At 34.4% G+C, this 20,209-nt stretch overlaps 3 protein-coding genes across 3 annotated transcripts; all 3 read right to left on the bottom strand.

Moving 5' to 3' along the window:
* Positions 1-540: 540 nt before the first annotated feature.
* LOC120263834 (dihydropyrimidine dehydrogenase (NADP(+)), chloroplastic) lies at positions 541-5,079 on the bottom strand. The gene is made up of 7 exons (XM_039271811.1): positions 4,765-5,079; positions 3,459-3,722; positions 3,190-3,360; positions 2,054-2,166; positions 1,800-1,986; positions 1,077-1,186; positions 541-892 (listed from the first exon to the last, which is right to left on the bottom strand). Exons 1-7 carry the CDS (start codon positions 5,044-5,046, stop codon positions 736-738), a joined length of 1,284 nt encoding a protein of 427 aa, XP_039127745.1. The 5' UTR covers positions 5,047-5,079; the 3' UTR covers positions 541-735.
* A 2,628-nt stretch (positions 5,080-7,707) lies between these two features.
* On the bottom strand, positions 7,708-11,450 carry LOC120263767 (vacuolar iron transporter 1). Its single transcript, XM_039271744.1, has 4 exons — positions 11,201-11,450; positions 9,969-10,054; positions 9,779-9,893; positions 7,708-8,295 (listed from the first exon to the last, which is right to left on the bottom strand). The coding sequence occupies exons 1-4, from the start codon at positions 11,416-11,418 to the stop codon at positions 7,995-7,997; spliced, it is 720 nt and encodes a 239-aa protein (XP_039127678.1). The 5' UTR covers positions 11,419-11,450; the 3' UTR covers positions 7,708-7,994.
* Positions 11,451-13,856: 2,406 nt separating this feature from the next.
* On the bottom strand, positions 13,857-20,126 carry LOC120263540 (nicastrin). The gene is made up of 16 exons (XM_039271489.1): positions 19,972-20,126; positions 19,177-19,281; positions 18,930-19,047; positions 18,485-18,561; positions 18,255-18,331; positions 18,038-18,115; positions 17,720-17,791; positions 17,538-17,611; positions 17,045-17,177; positions 16,857-16,928; positions 16,536-16,655; positions 15,949-16,020; positions 15,393-15,533; positions 15,202-15,286; positions 14,678-15,125; positions 13,857-14,496 (listed from the first exon to the last, which is right to left on the bottom strand). Exons 1-16 carry the CDS (start codon positions 20,036-20,038, stop codon positions 14,232-14,234), a joined length of 2,004 nt encoding a protein of 667 aa, XP_039127423.1. The 5' UTR covers positions 20,039-20,126; the 3' UTR covers positions 13,857-14,231.
* Positions 20,127-20,209: the final 83 nt, after the last annotated feature.

Below are 20,209 nucleotides of genomic sequence, written 5' to 3'. Positions count from 1 at the left end.
CTTCTTATCCATTTGATAACAACTCAGACTCTTCTTCTACAATGTTTGTGACATGCTTTTTTGTGATTTGATTTAACAAAAAGGAAAGAAAGAGAATTGGACCATGACCTGTTTCATCAACCTCTTCAAATGTTCCATTAAGGAATGAGTGGGGCATGAATTGCAAGGCCACATCTGATTTCCACCACTCTGAATTCCATCACCAATTTGTTTTTCTGAATATCTGAGACAATAAAAACAAGTTTTAAGACCACACAAACTTCCAAACTGAGCTGTTGGAGGAGATGTATTGAATCAAAGTGGAAATAGCACAACACATAAGAAAGCTAAAGTATAAGAGACACTCACCACACACTGAACATGAACTTCTTCGGTCTGTTATTGGGCCAGACGGGCATGTGGCGTGTTGTTATTCGACAACATATCGCTTCCTCAGAGAAGAGTGATCGTCCTTGTCTTCTAAATAATAGTAGAGATGATAAGGTTGAGATATCGGTTTTCAACAACCTGTAAATTTAGCAACAATTTGGAGAGTAATAGTATGTAATTATGACAAAGAATGCATTCATTCAGTTTAACAAGATGCCAAATGCATTTGGTTCGTACAATTGTTTGCTATAATTCAGAGAAATATAAACACATGCTTGACATAAATAGTGAAGTTCTTGTTTTCATCATATTGAAAACCATACGCTGACAGAGAAGGCAGAAGAAATCCTTGTTTGCTGAGGTCCTTTAGTTTGAAACCATGCTTTCAGTCTCTTTCACGAAACCGTCACCAGTCCAGTCTCTATCGGACTGCAAGCCTTTTTTCACTGCTTTCCTCTCTTTGATTGCCTCTTGCTGCCGCTTAACCAAATCAGTGTGTGTAGTAAAATATGGAAGGGAGGCCCTGAAATAATTATACAATTGCGAGTTATCAGTATGAATGAAAAGAAGACAATACACATGCTAACATATTCGCAGAAACTGTAATAGGAATATGAATATGAATTGATCTCCCCGAGTTTGCAATGTTTGAAAATGCTTCACGCCAGTAGAGTATATCACTTGGTTTTATTTGTTATTTATTTTACCCTCTGAAATCTTCTATTGATGAGAAGTTGTGCTTTCTCATGAAATCCTTCAACTCAGAACAGAGCTTCTTCACCAGGCCATAACCATGCATCATCACACCAGTGCATACCTATGATTGGGGGGAACACTGTTAAAACTCTTTAGATTGCAATAATTAAAGAAGCCACTAATATACCATAAGTAGAATCAAGTCTGGAAACATGGTGTGTTTGTAATTAGTAATTTAAGCCATAAATTAGACGGTCCCATTGAGAAAGATGGTGATGAATTATGTGGTTGTATCATTGAAAACCACAAGATCTCACTCAGCCCTTCAATGTGAAATTACATTAACTGATATTGTAAAGTGTATTTGTTTCCCTGAAGTTAATTGAAAAAACTTGAGTATTCACATTAGTTAATACTGTTTAGTTGCCAAAGCATTACAAGAGCCGGATGTAGTAGATGCAGGGGGAAAAATTAGTGTGGCAATGGGGATGTCCCGTCAAACAGGTATCCTCAAAAGTGAGGTTTGTGGAAGTCCATGATAAATGCAATAGAAACTTACATATTTGAATGGAGTGGACCTGAAAAGTTGTCAAAGATAAGGAATCCTATATATCATGAATGAGCAGTAGTGGATGACTCAAATGAACAAATAAAAATGCAAAAAACAAACATCCAAAAAAGACAAACAGACAAAAAGTTAAGCATGCAAATAAAGGTATTCAAATGGAGTGAACCTGAACAGTATTTGATCCAAGCAAAATAAACTCTGCTGCATCACCACCTGTTTCCACTCCTCCAATACCAGAAAGTGAATAATCTCCTTCACTAAATTCTGATTTCATCATCTGGGCAATGCTCATCACTTTACCAAGCGCAATAGGATGCACAGCCTTGGCTGAATAGCCTCCAGGTGTGGAGTACCTGCGAGATACCATTTCTAAGGAAGAAGAACCTTTGATGAATATAAGTCAATCCAATAAGGACTAACCCTTCGACACAAGGTTCTGGGCGAAGAGTATTGAGATCAATGCCCATTACACTCATGATGGTATTGATAGCAGCAACACCTTCACATCCAGATTTCAAAGCAATCCTGGCTGGCTAAATAACATAGAAATAGCACAGAGTCAACACAAACACCATTTAAGGAGAAAAACATGATAACTGGTATAAGCACAACATGAGTACAAAATCTATAATCTTAAACAGACCAATTGAGTACCATATTACAAGTAACATGAGACAGAAGCAATTGAAATATCAACTAAATACCGTATTTTTTGTTCTTATACACCAAGAAAAAGAATAGTAGATAACAACAGCCAGTGATCAACAAGAAATTAAATTGACTAGCCAATTGCAGAAGTTAAAACACATTCTGTAATTAATTTTATTTGATAAGCCTAACTTCTTCTCATAGCTCATAGCTCACATTCAACCCCACTACTCCACATCATTATTTGACATTTGAGATGAAGTGATGTCACCTCCAAGAAGAAAATGTATTTACAGTAATATCATTGCGAAGAACTAACCACATAAATCAAACTCATGCCTAGGTCACACACACACACGCAGCAACTCTTTTTCAAAATTACTATCCAAGCTATCTTTTTCATTTCTAACTCCTGAAGTTATATCAATCACTAATCTTTGGAGGCTAAAGTGAATAACCCATGAAAATGCCATCCTACCAAACAGTGAAATTTAGCTGTAGATACTTATCAAGAGAGAAAATACTCGTCAATTTACAGGCTAAATTATTCCAAATCTATCAATTAATAGAATTGATAGATTTGGAGAACACTCATCAAGAGGGAAAATACTCATCAAGTTCCAGGCTAAATTATTCCAAATCTATCAATTCTATTAATTGATAGATTTGGAGAACACTCGTCAAGAGGGAAAATACTTGTCAATTTCCAGGCTAAATTATTCCAAATCTATCAATTCTATTAATTGCAGATCAAAGTAACAAGCCCTTATTCTAGAGAACATTAACTTTTAAACCAAGTATCAAACATAGACATTTCTGTATTCACAATCAAACTAACCCTAAAAGTTCACAACAATATGCTGAGAATAAAATCAACTAACAGAAACATGTAGATGCCAGAAATTTACCTGTGAAATATCTGTTATGTTGGGAGTCATTTTTGCCCAAACAGGAACAGTAGCCTTCTCATTTATCCACCCGCACACTTCCTCCAGTAGGGCACAATCTTGTCCCACAGCAGCTCCCATTTTTCGTTCTGGCATGCCATGAGGGCATGAGAAATTGATTTCAAGGGCATCCTTAATAACAAGATGGAACAAACTTCTATATTAGACTAAAGTCAGAATAAGATGAATTATTATCAGAGAAACTGATTGTTGATAAAGCAAAAATGTACCACTCCAGTTTCCTCCACTCTCTCAATAAGCTCTTGCCAAGCAGCTTTGTCATATTCCTCCATAATGGAGGCAATCAGAATCCTATCAGGATACTCTTTTTTTAGCTGTTTAAATTCATTCAACATAGTCTCAAGTGGCCGATCACTGATCAGTTCAATATTCTCCCAGCCAATAATCTGGCCTTTGGCTGATCCATTAGATCCTGTTCGAAGGCGAGCATACCGAGGAGTTACATTCACAACTTTAGCAGCATCCAAGGATACCTGACAAACAGGCATTTCACATAACTTCTCAGCAGGATAGTTATATTGAAAATTATTTGTCTTGCATACATGATTTATAAAATTAGAAAGTATAAACCAATGATCCGAAATTGAGTACTTGGTTTATTAGGCTTTTTATTTATTTTTTAAAATAATCAGAAAAAGTCAAAATGTGGTGTGTGTGTATGTATCAAAGCAAAGAAAATTAAGGCAAACAAAAAGTAATGACACAACACTTTTTAATGTTTCACATCCTTCAGGATTTAATATGCCACATTTTGTGTGTAAATGCTCAGGTAATATTATTCTTATTGCCTCATCGATATGGGACCACAACCGCTGGATGGTATCTATTAAACAAATGGCTTAATTAACATACAAGCATTGCGTACCGTAGCTAACTAAGCTAATTGCCTGCCAACTTACTGGTGATAGGCCTCAACAACAAGCTTATTTTGAAAGTCATATAACTGGATGCAATTTGAATAATTCGACCTGATTAAAATATAATTAGCCCTAAAATTTTTTTTTAAAAAAATAGCACTATTAAGTATAATTTAATCCAATTATCCTCAGTTCAAGATTATGTTCCTAATCAAAGCCAAGTGAGTTCCAATTCTAGGTCCTCCTTTGCTAACTGAATCCAGCAACAGATCCAATAAATAAGGAGCCCTATAAAGTACAAAAGCCCAACTTTCAAATGATTAAAACGTGTTTAATTCCAATTCTTCCTTTTCTCACTAAATCCATCAACAAAACCCAAGATGAGGAAGGACAAAAGTTCAAACTTTTAAGCGATTAACAAGATATAACTAAAAAAACCCTCTTAAACCTCCCGAAATTTTAGGGTTTTAACTCCCTCCAACCCAGAGACCACCTCCATGAATCAAGGGAGGAGGTGGAATAGTAATAAGTAGACACAAAGATCTCGACTTTCAAGCGATTTAGCATTATAATCAACACGAAAAACTAGAACAAAAGAGAACAAACAAAGAATTACATCAAATACCTAAAAATCACTAAACAAAGCAAGCGAGTGTACCGTCTTGGCGATGACAGCGCCCCAGCCCTCATCAAAGGCGCGCTTCATGACGGTGTAGTTGGTGCCAGGGGGACCAGAGCCGATGACGAAGGGATTGGGCATCTCCAATCCGTTGACTCTCACGCTCAGATCTGGCTCCACAGCAGCCCCATCATCCACCGCCCGGATCCTCATCGAGAGGTTTCTCCCGGAACGTAGATCGGACTCACATCGGCGCGTCCTCCCGCAGCCCAACATACCTCCGCCGCCGGCCGCTATCCTTGTTAGAGACGAAGTCGCCATGGATGATGAGCTTGATCTGAACTCTGAGAGAGAGAGAGAGAGAGAATAAATTTATAGGAATCTTCGAGAATCGGAATGGGTTGATGATCTGGATTAGAGAATCGTCGACGTGTGATGGGGACCCACATTTACTTTTTTTTTACTTTTATGGAAAATAAATCTCTCAGAATCTTCCACGTGTCATGGGCCCACACTCACACTTTTTATATTAAAAAATTAGCTGTAATTATTTTTTCAAATTTTTTTCAAATTTTTTTAATATGTAAAGAAAAGGCTAGACGTTTTTGGATCAATTGACACCGGGTCCTTTACGTAAGGGCTTTCGCTTTTGGGTAGAGTGTGACTCCCAGAGTTCGATCCTCACCCAACATAAAGTGAGGACATTGTGGCGTAGAGTATGGCTCCCCCCACATGCCCACCCCTTGATTAAGTGTTTGTCGGCTTTTTCAAAAAAAAAAATTGCAAGGAGAAGCCGCAAATTTTTTTTTTTGTGCTCTCGTGTGTGCCAGAAGAATATATTCTCATATTCTGAACTGGTTCATTCTATTTTTATTTTTATTTTTGGACAAATAAACTCTTTATTAAATAAAAATTAAGAACATACTTAATCATAGAACTAATATCTCAACAAATCTTTTCTGAAGTGAACATACTCTATAAAGAATTTAAAGTCAATAGACCAACAAGCCGTTGGTTCACTTTAACTTTAAGAAACTATTGGCTCATTTTAACCTTTTTTTTCATTATTTATTTTAATTATAAATAAATAGATATAATTTTGAGAAATATTTTAAACGACACACCAAAACCAAAAAAATAAAATAAAAATATATATGTGGATGTCGAATGATAAGCATAACTCTCATGAAAAAAATCACTGAAGAATTGTATAATTATTTATGAATAATTATAAAGTAAATTATATGATTTGATCACACTTTTGTTTGTTTTTATAAAATCAACAAGTAAACAAAGTAAAGAACAATTAGGTAATTACTGTGGCTTAATTGACTTATTGGGGATAATTCTCTACTATGCAACTCTAAAAAAAGAATGAGAGTTAATTCTCACACATAACTTTCACAGTGGACTTTGAACATAAATTGTAATATGAGATATTTGAATTTAAACTCTCTCAATCATAACCACGAGTAGTTACTGTTGAGTTAGTCCACGGTTTCTAATTTGATCAAACTCAGAGCCTTATATCTACACAGCAGAATAATGGTAATAATAATTTTTATTAATTCTTACAATAATAACTTGTTAATCCAAATTACATGCTGAGCAAGCCATTTAATTAATATATTTTTATATACCTTATATATATTTACTAAGAATAAAAGTGAAAATAGAAAGATGACGTGCAATGATCTCCTTCCAAGAAAAATAAACTACATATACTTCAAAACTATGCATTTGTAGTCATCTAAAGATTTTATTATAATTGAATTTAATCAATACATTTTTCAAGATGTTGCCAAATTTGCATTTGACTGATCCACATGAAGATGTCTACACGGTACAACCTCTTTGAATAGCTTTATATGTATATTTTTAGCTTTTTTGTCATGATAATAACAGCACATAACTTGTTCTTTGTTTGGTAGGAATGGAATAAATAATGAGAATTAAATGAATTGCTAAGTTCTGTTCTAGTGTCCAAAATATAAATTTGAAATATAATTTTATTTCTCTTCTATTGGAGTATTTAGTTTCTCAATGCATAAGTTAGAATTGATGGATGAATATATAAATTTTATATATTTACTTATGAGTTTTAATATATAATTATATTTTAAATACAAATTTTAATATGCTCTAGAGAATATTATTGGGTGTTGTGGAAGTAGGGGCGGAGTATATATATATATATATATATATATATATATATATATATAATATGTATATATGTATCAAATTAATACATATAATATAAAACTAATATTTTTAGAAGAAATATTTGTGAAATTTTATTGTTTGGCTCTTTAATATTTTATAAATTGATTTATAAAGTTTTTTTTGGGGCAAAAGTTTTGATGAGTTGGTGGTTCTTTTTTATAAATTAGCATATATATAATCTAAAAATATTATAGTTTTAGACAAACATATAAAATTTAATTGTTTAATCTTTTGACATTTAATAAATTGATTATATAGTAAATTTTTTTTTTGTCAAATTTATTGTTTGACAACTTGATTTTCTACAAAATAGTATATATATGCTATTTAAAAAAATATAGGTTTAGAAAAATATTTATAAAAATAAAATAATTTCTTCATTCATTTTTTTACTCATCCTATAAAAAAATTTTTAGTTCTCTTTAAAAAAAATTTTTTGCCTCTTTAAAAAAAATTTCAAGCTCCGCGCCTATGTGGAAGAGACGGATATCCTGAAAACCTAAAAAAAAAATTTCAAGCTCCGCGCCTATGTGGAAGAGACGAATATCCTGAAAACCTAACACAATGGTATATATATATATATATATATCGAATTTGATAGTCCATACACTAGACCATAAATAATGATGGTATCTTAAAATAAAAATAATCATTTTGAACTTACAGTTATTTTTTTTTTCTTTTACAATTAGGCAATAAAAGCCTCTTTTGAAGGAAGTCAAACATAATCACTCATTTCTATCCTTAATTTAATGACAATTTCGGACCAATTCTCTAAACATGAACACAAACAACAGCAAGTCTTAAAGGAAATCAAACAAACAAGAGAAAAAAACTCAAGTGGGACAACAAGAAGCAAATCAAGTTACTCATCTAATCCATTTTAGTTGATGAACATGCACAATGAGTCACTAACCAGCACAACTAACTACATAAACAAACTTTAAAAAAACATACACTGAACAAAAACACTGAAAGTCCATTTTTAACAAACAATTAAAAGATACCTGGCAAGTACTAAACAATAGCAAGCGATAGAAGGGTGTTCATATAGCTTGAACAGCCTTGGCCATTGCGAAGGCTGCGGCGGAGGCCAGTGCACCAATGAATGCTGTTTGGACGGCACTGAGAACAGGCCGGTGACCGGTGAATTGGCCTTTAATATAGCCGAAGAATAAGAGTGCTGCCAAGGTGACTCCAATGGATGTAAACATGGCATTCTGAGCTCTTGGAATGAAAACATAAGGTAGGAGGGGCACCAGGCCTCCTACCACATAAGCTATTGCAATTGTTAAGGCACTCTCAATTGCTCTTCTTGGCTCTGGTTTCTCCAACCCAAGCTCAAACCTGATTTCACATTCATAATCATCAAACTCTTATTATATTAATTTGATTATGAAACTCTTTCAGAGTTGACAATTTATTGAAACACAATGTCAATGTGTGTTTGCAAATGCATATGACAAGGTGAAAAAAACAAAAATATTAACTTGGATAATCTTAATATCTAGCATTTAAGAGCATTATAGTTTATATAAGTAGATGGAATAACATATTATTAAAGTAAGAGAATCACAGCATAACTCCACTTCTTAAAAATGACAATATCCATGCTTATATTCACTTTGTCATTGTTTTCAAATCCTCAAAGATAGTTTTGATCAATATGGCTTTTGCTAGCTAGAAATAGAGAATGAAACTCAAGATTAAAGCTTTTATCAATAGCTGTGTATCTTGAAAAAAGAAAAGATATTTCGGCCAAATGCCAAACAATCCATTAGAGCTCATAGATGCCTTTTCCAAGATGCATACTAGTATAGTATATTATTTTGTCTATATAATAAAATTGATATTCAAGATCTGAATGAAATCATTAGTATATTAGTCCTTATATCTCGATCAAATCACTTCATCGTTTTATACAATAAATCTTATGCAAGACAAACCAAATTCATATTATTTATTTTTAATACACATGTTCTAACTAAACATAAGCACGAAAACCAAAGCAGCCACTAAAAAATACAAATCATTTATAAATTCTATTTCTTTTTGAGACAATCAATTGTAAAAAAATCAACACAAAATCTAGCAAGGTGCACAAATTTTGTAACGAAATGAGCAAAATTGTAAATTATTAACAAATATATATGTACGTTTTTGTTGTTGTTGTGAGAATATGGACAAAACCACTTCCATATGCAGTAAGAGGCTAGAGACTTATTTTTCTTTTGAAGGCTGTAACTTATCCACATTTATTAAAAAAATAAAAAAAGAATCAAACTCATAATCTAACGAGACACAAAAGTTTGGTATAAAATGGACAAAATTACAAATTATTGATCAAAATATAAGTTTTTTTTTCTTAGAATGTGACAAAAACTAACTCCACAATAAAATGGTAATAACTCATTTTTCTCCCTCAAGTGAGAGATGAAGAGTTCGACTCTACTTACAATGATCACTATAATAATTAAAAATTATGACTTGTGAAAAAAAGAAATTGTGAACAAGTCACATATTTGAATTCTTAACCAATGGAAATGAAATACAATCTGTAATGGTAATTAAATACAAGCAAAGTTTAAATCTAATGATTTCTAAAGTCAAAATAGGATCATTTTGGGCTCTAAATTAGACTGATTTGTTAAAGTTTTTATATTGTATACACACACACATTGAATCAGGTTAAACAGAACAAAATGAATAAATTTATTAAAATTAAAAATTAAAATAAACATGTTATTATTTGAATTGCTAGAACAGATAATAAATAACTCAATTCAGAGACTAACACTAACTTTAAACTTGGAAGATAACAATCACATACCTCATCATGAAGTCAAGCCATGCCTGAGGGTTCTTGCGAAGAGCACTAACAACAGGGGCATACTCATGAGGCTCCAATCCATACTTTGATAAGATCTCTCCAATCTCCGCAGCCTCTGTATCGATCATCGAAGTCCAACCGTTCGATCAAAATCAAACGATTGAAGAAATCAAATCAAAGTGCAATGTACCGGTGTCAGGAACGTTGATGATCTCGTCCTGCTCTCGCTTCAGTTCCCGTTGGTAATGCTCAGCCTCACTTTTGGCAGCTAGATACCTGCCACGTGTCATACACATCAGCATAAAAATTATTTCCAAAATCGGATTTTTATTTATTTATTTATTTTGAAATCTTATATATTTTCAGAATTTTCATTGAATAACAAAAGTGGTGAATGGGAAAAAAAAACCTTAGATCAAATTCTTAGGTCAACTTCTTTCATTCTTACCAACTACCTGCGGGTCTATTGATACACGGGTCGCCGATAGAGCTCTCACCGAGTGGTGAGAGTTCGATTCTCAGTAGTCTAGCATTTCCCGGGAGTTGTGAATAGTGGTTGTGTCAGAGTGGTTTCCAGAGACTCACGTGAGCGCGTGCTCGTCCCCACTGGGTTCCCACCGAGACTTCAGTGCACATCCCCTGCCTCAGTGGGTTCGCCCCGCTCCTCTTCCCAAAAAAAAAAAACTTCCTTCGTTCTTATGTTTACGGTTTCTGTTTTCTTTTTATACTTTGCTTTTTTTTTTCTCTAATAAATTCGTAATTTATTCATTTTATTTAAAAAAAAAATCCTGGGTCAACCGTATAATATTGTACTATACAAATACATTATAGAATATTATATAAATCTTATAACAATATTATTTATTCACTGATAATAGATATTAGATTAAATTTTTAAGTCATATATACATTGTAGAATATTATATAAATACTGATATAAATACTGTAACAATATTTTCTATTCACTCATAACACATGAGAAGATGTCATTCCTTTACCATTTTATTATATGATAGTAGATTTATTATATAAATTGCTAAAATATCTTATAGATCTTTAATTACTCAATATGACATCCGTATCCCTTGACACCCCTACTTACTGAAAGGATCTTGTCGTCTTTATATATATAAATAAAACCATGAAAATGGAGAAAATTAGATAAAAAAAAAAGTGAAATTAGTCATAAATTAGTATGGTATTGTGAAATCCCTAAGAAAGAATTTCATTGAATAACCCTAGAGATCCAATGTATTTTGAGAAATTTCAACTACTAAATCGGTGAATCAAAGGGTTGAAAATGGAGAGAAGTATGAGAAGAAGATGGAAAATCACCAGGTAATCTCTATGGTAAATAAAAGAGGAAATTAAGTGAAAAAAATGGGAAAAGAGATGAGAGAGAGAGAGAGAGAGAGAGAGTACCCGCCGAGGCCCATGGAGATGGATCCGGCGGCGACCTCAGCGAGTCCGGCGACGAGAATAAGGGAGGAAGGAACCTTGGCACCAGAGAGTCCGGCGGCGAGGGCAAATGGGACGGTGAGGCCATCGGAGACTCCCATGATGACGTCCCTCACCACATCGCCGGCGGTGAAGTGCTTCTCCTTGTGGCCGAGAAGCAGCCTCGTTGAATCCGACGCCATTAGAGAGAAGAGGAGAAGAAGAAGGAGGAGGAGAGAGACGTGGCGGTGAGCTTGCACTATGAAAGGGGTTTTTATAGCGGAAAAGGGGGTTGATAGTGGATTCCCTGTTTTGGACGTGGTTTTTCGAGTTATTTACGAGGATGCCACGCAAGAACTTAATAAGAAGGAAAGAGCCCACTGTAACTGTTTGTGGTTAATTATAATTTAGCATTTAATATTTATCTCCTATTAAAAATTATAATTACCTGCCATTTATTTTTGAGAAATTTTAATTTGAATTCAACACTTTAATTTTTTTATTTTTTTTTCCTTTTAAATTGAACGCAAATTTATGATTTATTATTTTTTTAACGAAAGAGACAATTGTTTTCAATGAACAAATAAGTACAAACATGTGCCAATTACAGTAATTTATTAGTTTTTTTAAAGTGTACTATTTCTACCATGCAACTCTGGAGAGAGAAAGAATAAATCATCTGCCGTATGGGATCCACTCAAACCCGCTAAACAGTAAATAATGCGTGAAAAATATTACTATAATATCAGTATATTACTATTACAATACTTTAGTGTAGGGATTTGACCTTAAGCATCATTTGATAACATATCATTGTGTTAACCTGTGATTGTTCACCCTTTTTGTTTGCTGAGGTGGTATGTAAGAAAAATAAGAGCAAGTGTAAGCGCATGCATAATGGTGACAAAAGCTGATGAGGCGCGTGGCGGCCACGATCTCAAGAGACAAACAATGCCCACGTGCAGACACGTATGCCGCCACTGGTTTATCCAAATGAGAACATAGACTCTTAATAATTAACTTTTACTTAGCTTAGAAAACCATTATATTGTTTTTCAAGTTTAATTTTTATAATCAAATAAGATAGACTAATGCTTTTTGACAAATTAAATCAATAGTTTACCTTCTCAAACCACGTGAAAGGTTCATTACAACTAGAAAAACGAAAAGAATATGATTTGAAGAATATTCCATGATTGAAGTTCATAGATATGCATCCATAATGATTCAATTAGTATGAGCTTGTGGCCCGCACGTGCCACAGACAAGAAAGGCACTAAGGGGGTGTTTGGATGCCAAGAATGGATTGGGGAGAAGTGGATTGGGACTGACATGAGAGGTAATGGAGGAGGAGTGAGAATGAAGGATGTGTTTGGTTGGTAGGATTTGAAGAGTGTAATTTATTGGGAATGAAAAAAGTAAAGAAAGTAGATATGGTAAAATGACACTTATGTCCCTCATCTATATCAATGATATTGTATATATAATCATGAGTTATTTTTAGTTATATATATTTTTTAATTATCAAAAATAAATATTTAATTTTATTATACTATAATTTCATTCTAATTTTTGGGATGAGATTTTAATATCATTAATTAGCTATTAATTAATGGTGTTAAATATAATGAGTTGTTTTTTTAATTATAATTTTTAAAAAACATTGAAAAAAATGTAACTAATTAATTATAAGAAATAACTATTTAATTTTTATAATACTATAATTTTTATTATAAGTATTATATTCAAATATTAATATTATTAATTAGCAAGTAATTAATGGTATTAATTATAATGAGTTATTTTTAATTATATTTGTGTAACACATAAAAAAATTAACTAATTAAAAAAAAATTAACTAATTAATTATCAAAATAAATATTTGTAATAACATTGAAAAATAATAATAATATGAAAAATTTTTTTCCTGCCATCTCTTTATTTTTCTCTGCTATATATGATAAATGGAATAATCATGTTTCCAAGCAAAAGACACAGAGAAGGGCATATATGTCATTTCTCTGTCCAATCCGGGCCAATCCGCCCAATTCTTGGGGAGTGAGACTCACTCACATGGGTGAGTCTCACTCCTTCCACAATCCACCCTCGTTCCCACTGATGTATGCCCAAATAAGGGCTTACAACCACTCCCCCCTCACTCCCACTCCAATCTTGGTATCCAAACACCCCCTAAAAGGACTGCTAGTGCTTTGATTCCTTGAAGATTGGCTAAAGCATGCATGCAAATAAAGGTAAAGGGCACTAACAAACCTTTACCAGAAAATAGATGTGCTCTTTTTTGTCCCTTTTCGTTTGTTTTTATGAACTTTGAATACTGCTGATCATTACACTTGAGAGGTATCAAGAATCATAGAGAAAGTATATACATGTTTAACTCATTTCTCTTGAACCTGTTTATCTAGATCTCAAGGTAGTTGCTACTGATGGTTCCATCTATTAAAAACCCACTTAATTCCCGATGATATTGAAAAATTACCATATGTTATGTGGTAATTTGAAATATATGACCCCACTTGATATTACACCGATAACAATTTGGTAAGTAACATCACATCATCAACCTAAAAACATTAAAAACCAAACATAATTAAATCAAATTACCACAATATTCCCAACCATATAACAATTCCACTCATATTATTATGATAATTTCATTACGTGATAATATGTCATTACCATAAACCAAACGTTCCCAAACGTCCCCTAAGAAGATACATTCTGAAAATTAAAATTGCCAGACAGGCATAAGCAATTTTTATATGTATCATATCAATGCTAACTGACTGATGAATACAATTGGCACATTTCCGTGAATTGACTGATAAATTCTTTGAATAACAATTCCTACAAGGTAAGGGTCAGCATCTTTGTCAAATAGTACCAAAAGACGGCATTACAGTTCCCCAAAGATGATATACTTTCTTCGAGATCCATGGTGACTACGAATTCAGGTGTGATTTAGAATGATCTGCAGAATGTGTAGTGCAATGTGGAGCTAATCATGCTTCAAGGCCTTTACAAGGCAGGTTCTGGTGACAATTACTGCAAGATAGGCCACGGCTGTTACAGCCACGCCACCAAGAAGAACAAGGTGATCATATGCTGAACTTTGCACCTTATAGATTCGCAAGCCAAGGGTACCCCAATAGCTTTCAGTCCACACTGGATCGACAAGCCCCATTGAATCAGAAGCATCAGCAGGAATGACTTGCCAGGAGTTTCCTTCAAATGTCAACCTGGTGGAATAAGCGGGAATATATCTGAAAGCAACAATAGCATTTCCATTATTAATCTCACATTGAGGAAAAAGCAAAAACATGAACAACATAAAAATAGGCAGCTGCACATGGCAACAAGAATCACTCCTATTTTGTATGCCGCATTTAATTGGCTTCATAAGAATAGCTCGAAAGCATACATGGCAACAAGAGGTCAAATTACCTGGTTGTGGATATCATACATCTGCCTTTACCCGCTGGTTCTGCTCCAATGCAAACTTCACCTTCTCCATCGCACTCTCTTGTGCAAAAACTTGCATTACTAGTTTGAGTTGCAGTTCTATCCGCAAGAAAATTCCAGACAAACCGAGAGGTATCATCCACGTATTCAGGGTATTGCTCATATTTGATATTAGATGGCATACCAAGAAAAACACCGACATAATGACTAGGGCAGGTGTTGCTAGGAGAAATGAACTTTTTAACCAAAGCACAAGAAAGGCCAGGCTCACAGGTCAAAAGGCATCCAACCAATTCTTCCACCAATGACATGTTAATCTTAATAGAATTCAGTGCGATGAGATTTAATGTCAGATCACCAGTAGCAAGAATATAAATAGCACGTGCAGCCAGAATGGCAGCTGCTGCTATGGATGAAGAGTTGATATTTGCTGCATAGTGATAGAAAATTTTAGTTAGTTTACCTGGCATTATATTAATGTAAATGGTCTAATATATTCACCCCACATGGATTATCCAGATGACTGTGATAGAATTTGTTACTAAAGGAGCCATCAAATTCCTCCAAGACAACCCCGGAAGTTGATTGGTTCTGTAAAGAGATAAACAGTTGATAAAAACAGCAAGTGATGTTGCAAGGATAAAAAAATTAGCACATCAGTTGAAATTCACATAAAAGGCATCCAGCTTTCTCCAACCTTTCTTAAAAATGCCATCATTGAAGATGGAGGAAGACCAGGATTTGATGCATCTGCTCTTTTCATTTTAACATTGTCAGTGCCAAGTGAAACACTAGCCTTTTGCAATGCATTAAGCATTTCTTTTGTCTTAGATGAGTCCTACATCAGAACCAAATGAAATCAAGATTTGTGCTTTCAAATATTATTCCTTGCATTATATTGAAGTAATTGTACAGGTAGTTCTAATGCATGCTAACTGATGCTCAACAACACACTACCAGTGCATCTAATTTCTCCTATGCACCACCAAGTTGCACAAAGCCCACATATACACCTTCATAATAATCTATTCTGGAGCATTAATTCCATCTAGTGACATCAAGCAGAATTTTAAGTGAAAGTAGATATGCATGCAACCACATCATGCAGGATCTCCAAACACAAAATGTTAAATAAGATTCATGCAAGGATCTTCATAGACAAAATTTTTAAGCAGTAGAGAGACATGCAACAACATCATCCAAAATTTCTACATAGATAAGATTGGAGCATAAACTTCAAGCACATTTCTCACCACTTCTGTGTGCGCATAAAAAGTTGTGAAACCTTCACCCAAGCCTTGTCCAACAGATCCAATCTCCAAAACCTAAGTGATAGAATAGGATTACCATCTTGAACAAATCAAACATTTGAAGTGAAACTAAACATACGATAGTTGGTAAATGTGGCATTGAGAACACCGTAAATCAAGCATAGTCACTTCTATAGTTCCACATTTTGATAGCTACATATGCTGATTGTTAGGACAATAATTAGTTTGCATAGCAAATAAACATTCTTTGAGAGCAGAAACCCTTAGGTGCAGGAGTTAAAATTAGATTAAATTTCAAATAATGTAGCATGTCATTTCAGGGTTGAAGGGCTGATAGATGGTCCTTGCAAGATGGACTAATTACAGAAACCAACAAGCATAGAATGTGTAGCATAATTTTCAGATATATGAATGATAACCATATTTTTAAGGAAAAAGGAGTTTAAACAAGTGGAACTTAGAAATACTCAAAATCTTCAAAAGCATAATCTGGTTACCAGTAATAGCCATGATAGAATGTAATATACTCTATTTTTATTCACTAATTTACTATTGAGAAGGAGACTTGCCTGTTCAATTAGTGTACCATTCAGGCCCTTCAAGCCATCTGTACCAATATCTAGTTCATGTAGAAATCTTCTGCTACCAAGATAACCCCATGCTTCCCCTGTAAAAACTGCAAAAACAAGCTGCAGAATAGCTCAAATCAGAAAACAAAAATGCAGTAGGCAGCTAATTTCTAGGATATATGGCAGGTCAAAAGAAAAAAATGCATATAGTTTAGCTCTGATAAGGAAAGGAAAAGGCCTAACAGAAGCCAATCCTTGAACTACCCTTCTTGCATGCATGCAGACATGCGCACACTGGACATACGAGAATAATAAGCATACCTGCTTCTGCAGCTTATCTAAACTGCCAATATTAGAAAGAGCATCAACTGCAGCCAACAATGCTATCAACCCCTGAGTAAAAGCCAAATATTATTCCTTCCATTTTCATACTTACCATAAAATATTGCCATAAAAATAGCCAGAAATATAACTATACAAATATGGAAATCCTTGCACCAAAAGCTTACAGATAAAGGAGAATCAGCACCAATACTTTGATCACGGAAAAAGGATGCAGAATCTTGAGATACAATGGTCAATAGGATAGGTTTGGGTGGCCCCAGTGATGAAATATTGATTGGTGGTAGTGAAGACCAGACACTGCCCTTCAGACATCAGAGTACCAAAATTAAAAATTAAAAGCTGAACATAAAAACATGTCTCAAATAAAGACATCTGAACATGGACAATTTTTTGTCATACATTCCAAATCAAGCTATCATGCTGGATGGTCAATCACACAATATCGGACATGGACAGCATAGAAAAAATGTCATTGTTTTTTATTATTGAAGTTGATCCAGATAGCTTTAATCTCAAATAAAATGAGAAGGCATCCCGTGTACGCATGTGCCATAAACCATCATAAGACTATGCACCTATGAAAATACTCAAAGAATTCAAGAATGATAGCCCTCCTATAAACAAATTCGTCCTGAGTTTATACACCAGAAACCTCACCTGTAACCACCTAAGGGGAGACAAGATCCTTCTTTCAGGCAAGATTCAGAATCATGCGTCCCAACCTTTGTTGTCTGGACGAAAAGATACACATTAGATCATTTTTGGATGAAATTATAGCTAGTATAAAAAAAAAAACTTTGCTTCTACAGTACTAACACAAATTTAATAGAGCCTCAGACCTGCATGACCAGATCAAACTCAGCAACATCAGTTCGATATGCAGTGTTGTCCTTCATGTTCTTGATAACTATCTGCACGACCAAACGGAATATTTCACACAATGCACAAGACAATTTAACATAAAAGGCATTATTCATCAAGATTAAATTCATTAAAAGCATGAAAAAGGTATAGCAACACAAAAGACCTCTCACAATACAACTATTGAAACATTAGGAAAATAGAACCACTGTGAACCTCAATATTGGTGAAGTAATCACAAATTCTCAGTCCAACAATAGATGAACATAAAAATGAAAGGAGATAAGTCAAATTACTTCTTGAACAATTGATGCACTCTTCTCGGAAAGTAGAAAAACCGGAAAATCATAGCTATTCCACATGATACCAGAACCCTGCGTCGCAAAGAAACATTTATTATAGCAGCTTTCTAGAGCCAACTGTAGAAGCACTTTTCAATTTTCTGGAAGGGATTATTATCCCAGCAATCAATAACATTTAACTGTAATTCACAAATGGAAGTCAATAGCATACAGTAGGGTTCCACTCATAATTCAGGCTCTGATAGGGTGCAAATGCAGCTTGCGGAAACTTTTCAACAGGTGAGAATCCTGGACACAAGTGTTAAAAGTGTTGAATATATATATACTAACGTTGAACAATAAAACAAGAAACATATATACATATCTGTCAGTATTAAACAACAAAGCACAGCTGAATCACAACCGTTAAATATGCTGTGTTGAACATGTTCATGAACTGACCTATTGACTTGTTCAGGTTGCTAGGCTCAACCAAAACACCAGCTACTTTTTTGGCAAAATACAAATCACTAGAAACCCTGTAGAAGAAATATAAATTTTCATTTAAATTCAAAAAGATATGCGTGTGTGAAAAATCAAATGATAAGACATCAGCAGAATATTTATGCTAACAATTTAAGAATACTCCCACCAAAAGAACAACTATAAGGGATACCCATATGACCCTCAAACAATTAGGCTGCAGATTTATGAGAATCTTATTTCCAGTTATGCAGTATAAAATTAAATTAGCAATTTATCATACTAACACACGAGAGCTTTCAATCACCATTCTACAACTCCAGAATTTGAGAACAATGCTTTCTGCTCTCAAAATTCAAAAACATGAAGATGCTAAATGAAGCAAAACTTTGAAAGCATTTCAAGTAGATGATAACATCCATGCCTGAGAAAAAAGCTTTGCATCTCATCTATGGAGATCAAGACTGTAGACAAACGATCCAACTGGTCATGAGCATTACTAAATCGTACAATGGGTGCAACAACCTTCCCACTACCAGGATCTGGACACATAATAGATCAATTAACACATAGTTATGAAAAAAACCGTGCATGGCAGCGGCATTTGTGGAGTATTAAGAGGACAAAGTTTTCAACAATCAGAAGGAAAGTATTGTGTTCTTGTTACTTACTTGAGCAACCAATTTCACTAGAGAGATTCAGAAGCCTAACGCAAGGATAACCTTCAACAGTCAAGTACATAGCCTTCTCAAGATCTGGTACTGATTCCACTTCTCCTAAGTTATCCAATAAACACCAAGTTACTGTTTGATTATACAAAAAGAGAAAAATAAAAAATAAAAAATAGAACTATGCAAATGTAAAGATGACCATGAGACCAGACACTGCACAAAAAGGAATCTACAATCAACTACTAAAGAGTACCCCACATAATGAGAGAAATTAGGTATTCATATTAAAGGGACAAGTTCAAACACACACATCACAAGAAGAGGAAACAATAAAATGATACTATGAGAAAAACCTCAAAAATCCAAACTTGAAGAGCATTCACACTGCCAAGTTCTCAATGGATAAAAAAAAAAAACAATTAGCAAAAACCACGCAGCACAAATCAAACAAGTTGCCAATCAACATGTTACTTCCCTCGAACACCCCGAGTGGTATTTCGTAATCTAAAGCTAGTCTAAAGTAGATGAAGGATCAATCAGGGCGGTGGATGGGAGACCACACCACAAACCCTAATTCAAATTTCGCGCATTTTACACTCATCGAAGTTCATACGATCAAAAAATCATACAATCTCATGCACAAATTAATTGAGAAAAACTCCAATTGAAAAAATAAATCCAGAAATGGCACCACAATTCAGAGCCATATGGGGGGGTCTCCTCCACCGAACTTCAAAGCAAATTGGGCGATCAAAGAGGATCTGAGAAGAGAGGGGAGAGAGTAGAGGAGCTCACCGGCGCCTAGAATACGAGGGACGGTGATGACAAGGAAGAATGCGGCGGAGATGAGGTTGAGAGCCATGGCGGCGATGGCGAACTGGGACGAGCTTCGCCTTCGCTTCCCGCGATCAGCGAACGCTTCACTCTTTTCTCTTGTTTAGTTGCCCCCTTCCGTCTCGCACGTGCGCCGCACGTGCTTACAAGGACCGGGAGGAATATTCCTTATAATTATTAAGAGGATATTTATTTTATT

This window comes from Dioscorea cayenensis, chromosome 6 (assembly GCF_009730915.1).
Source record: "Dioscorea cayenensis subsp. rotundata cultivar TDr96_F1 chromosome 6, TDr96_F1_v2_PseudoChromosome.rev07_lg8_w22 25.fasta, whole genome shotgun sequence".
NCBI lineage: Eukaryota > Viridiplantae > Streptophyta > Magnoliopsida > Dioscoreales > Dioscoreaceae > Dioscorea > Dioscorea cayenensis.
This window is presented reverse-complemented; position numbering and strand designations above follow the sequence as displayed.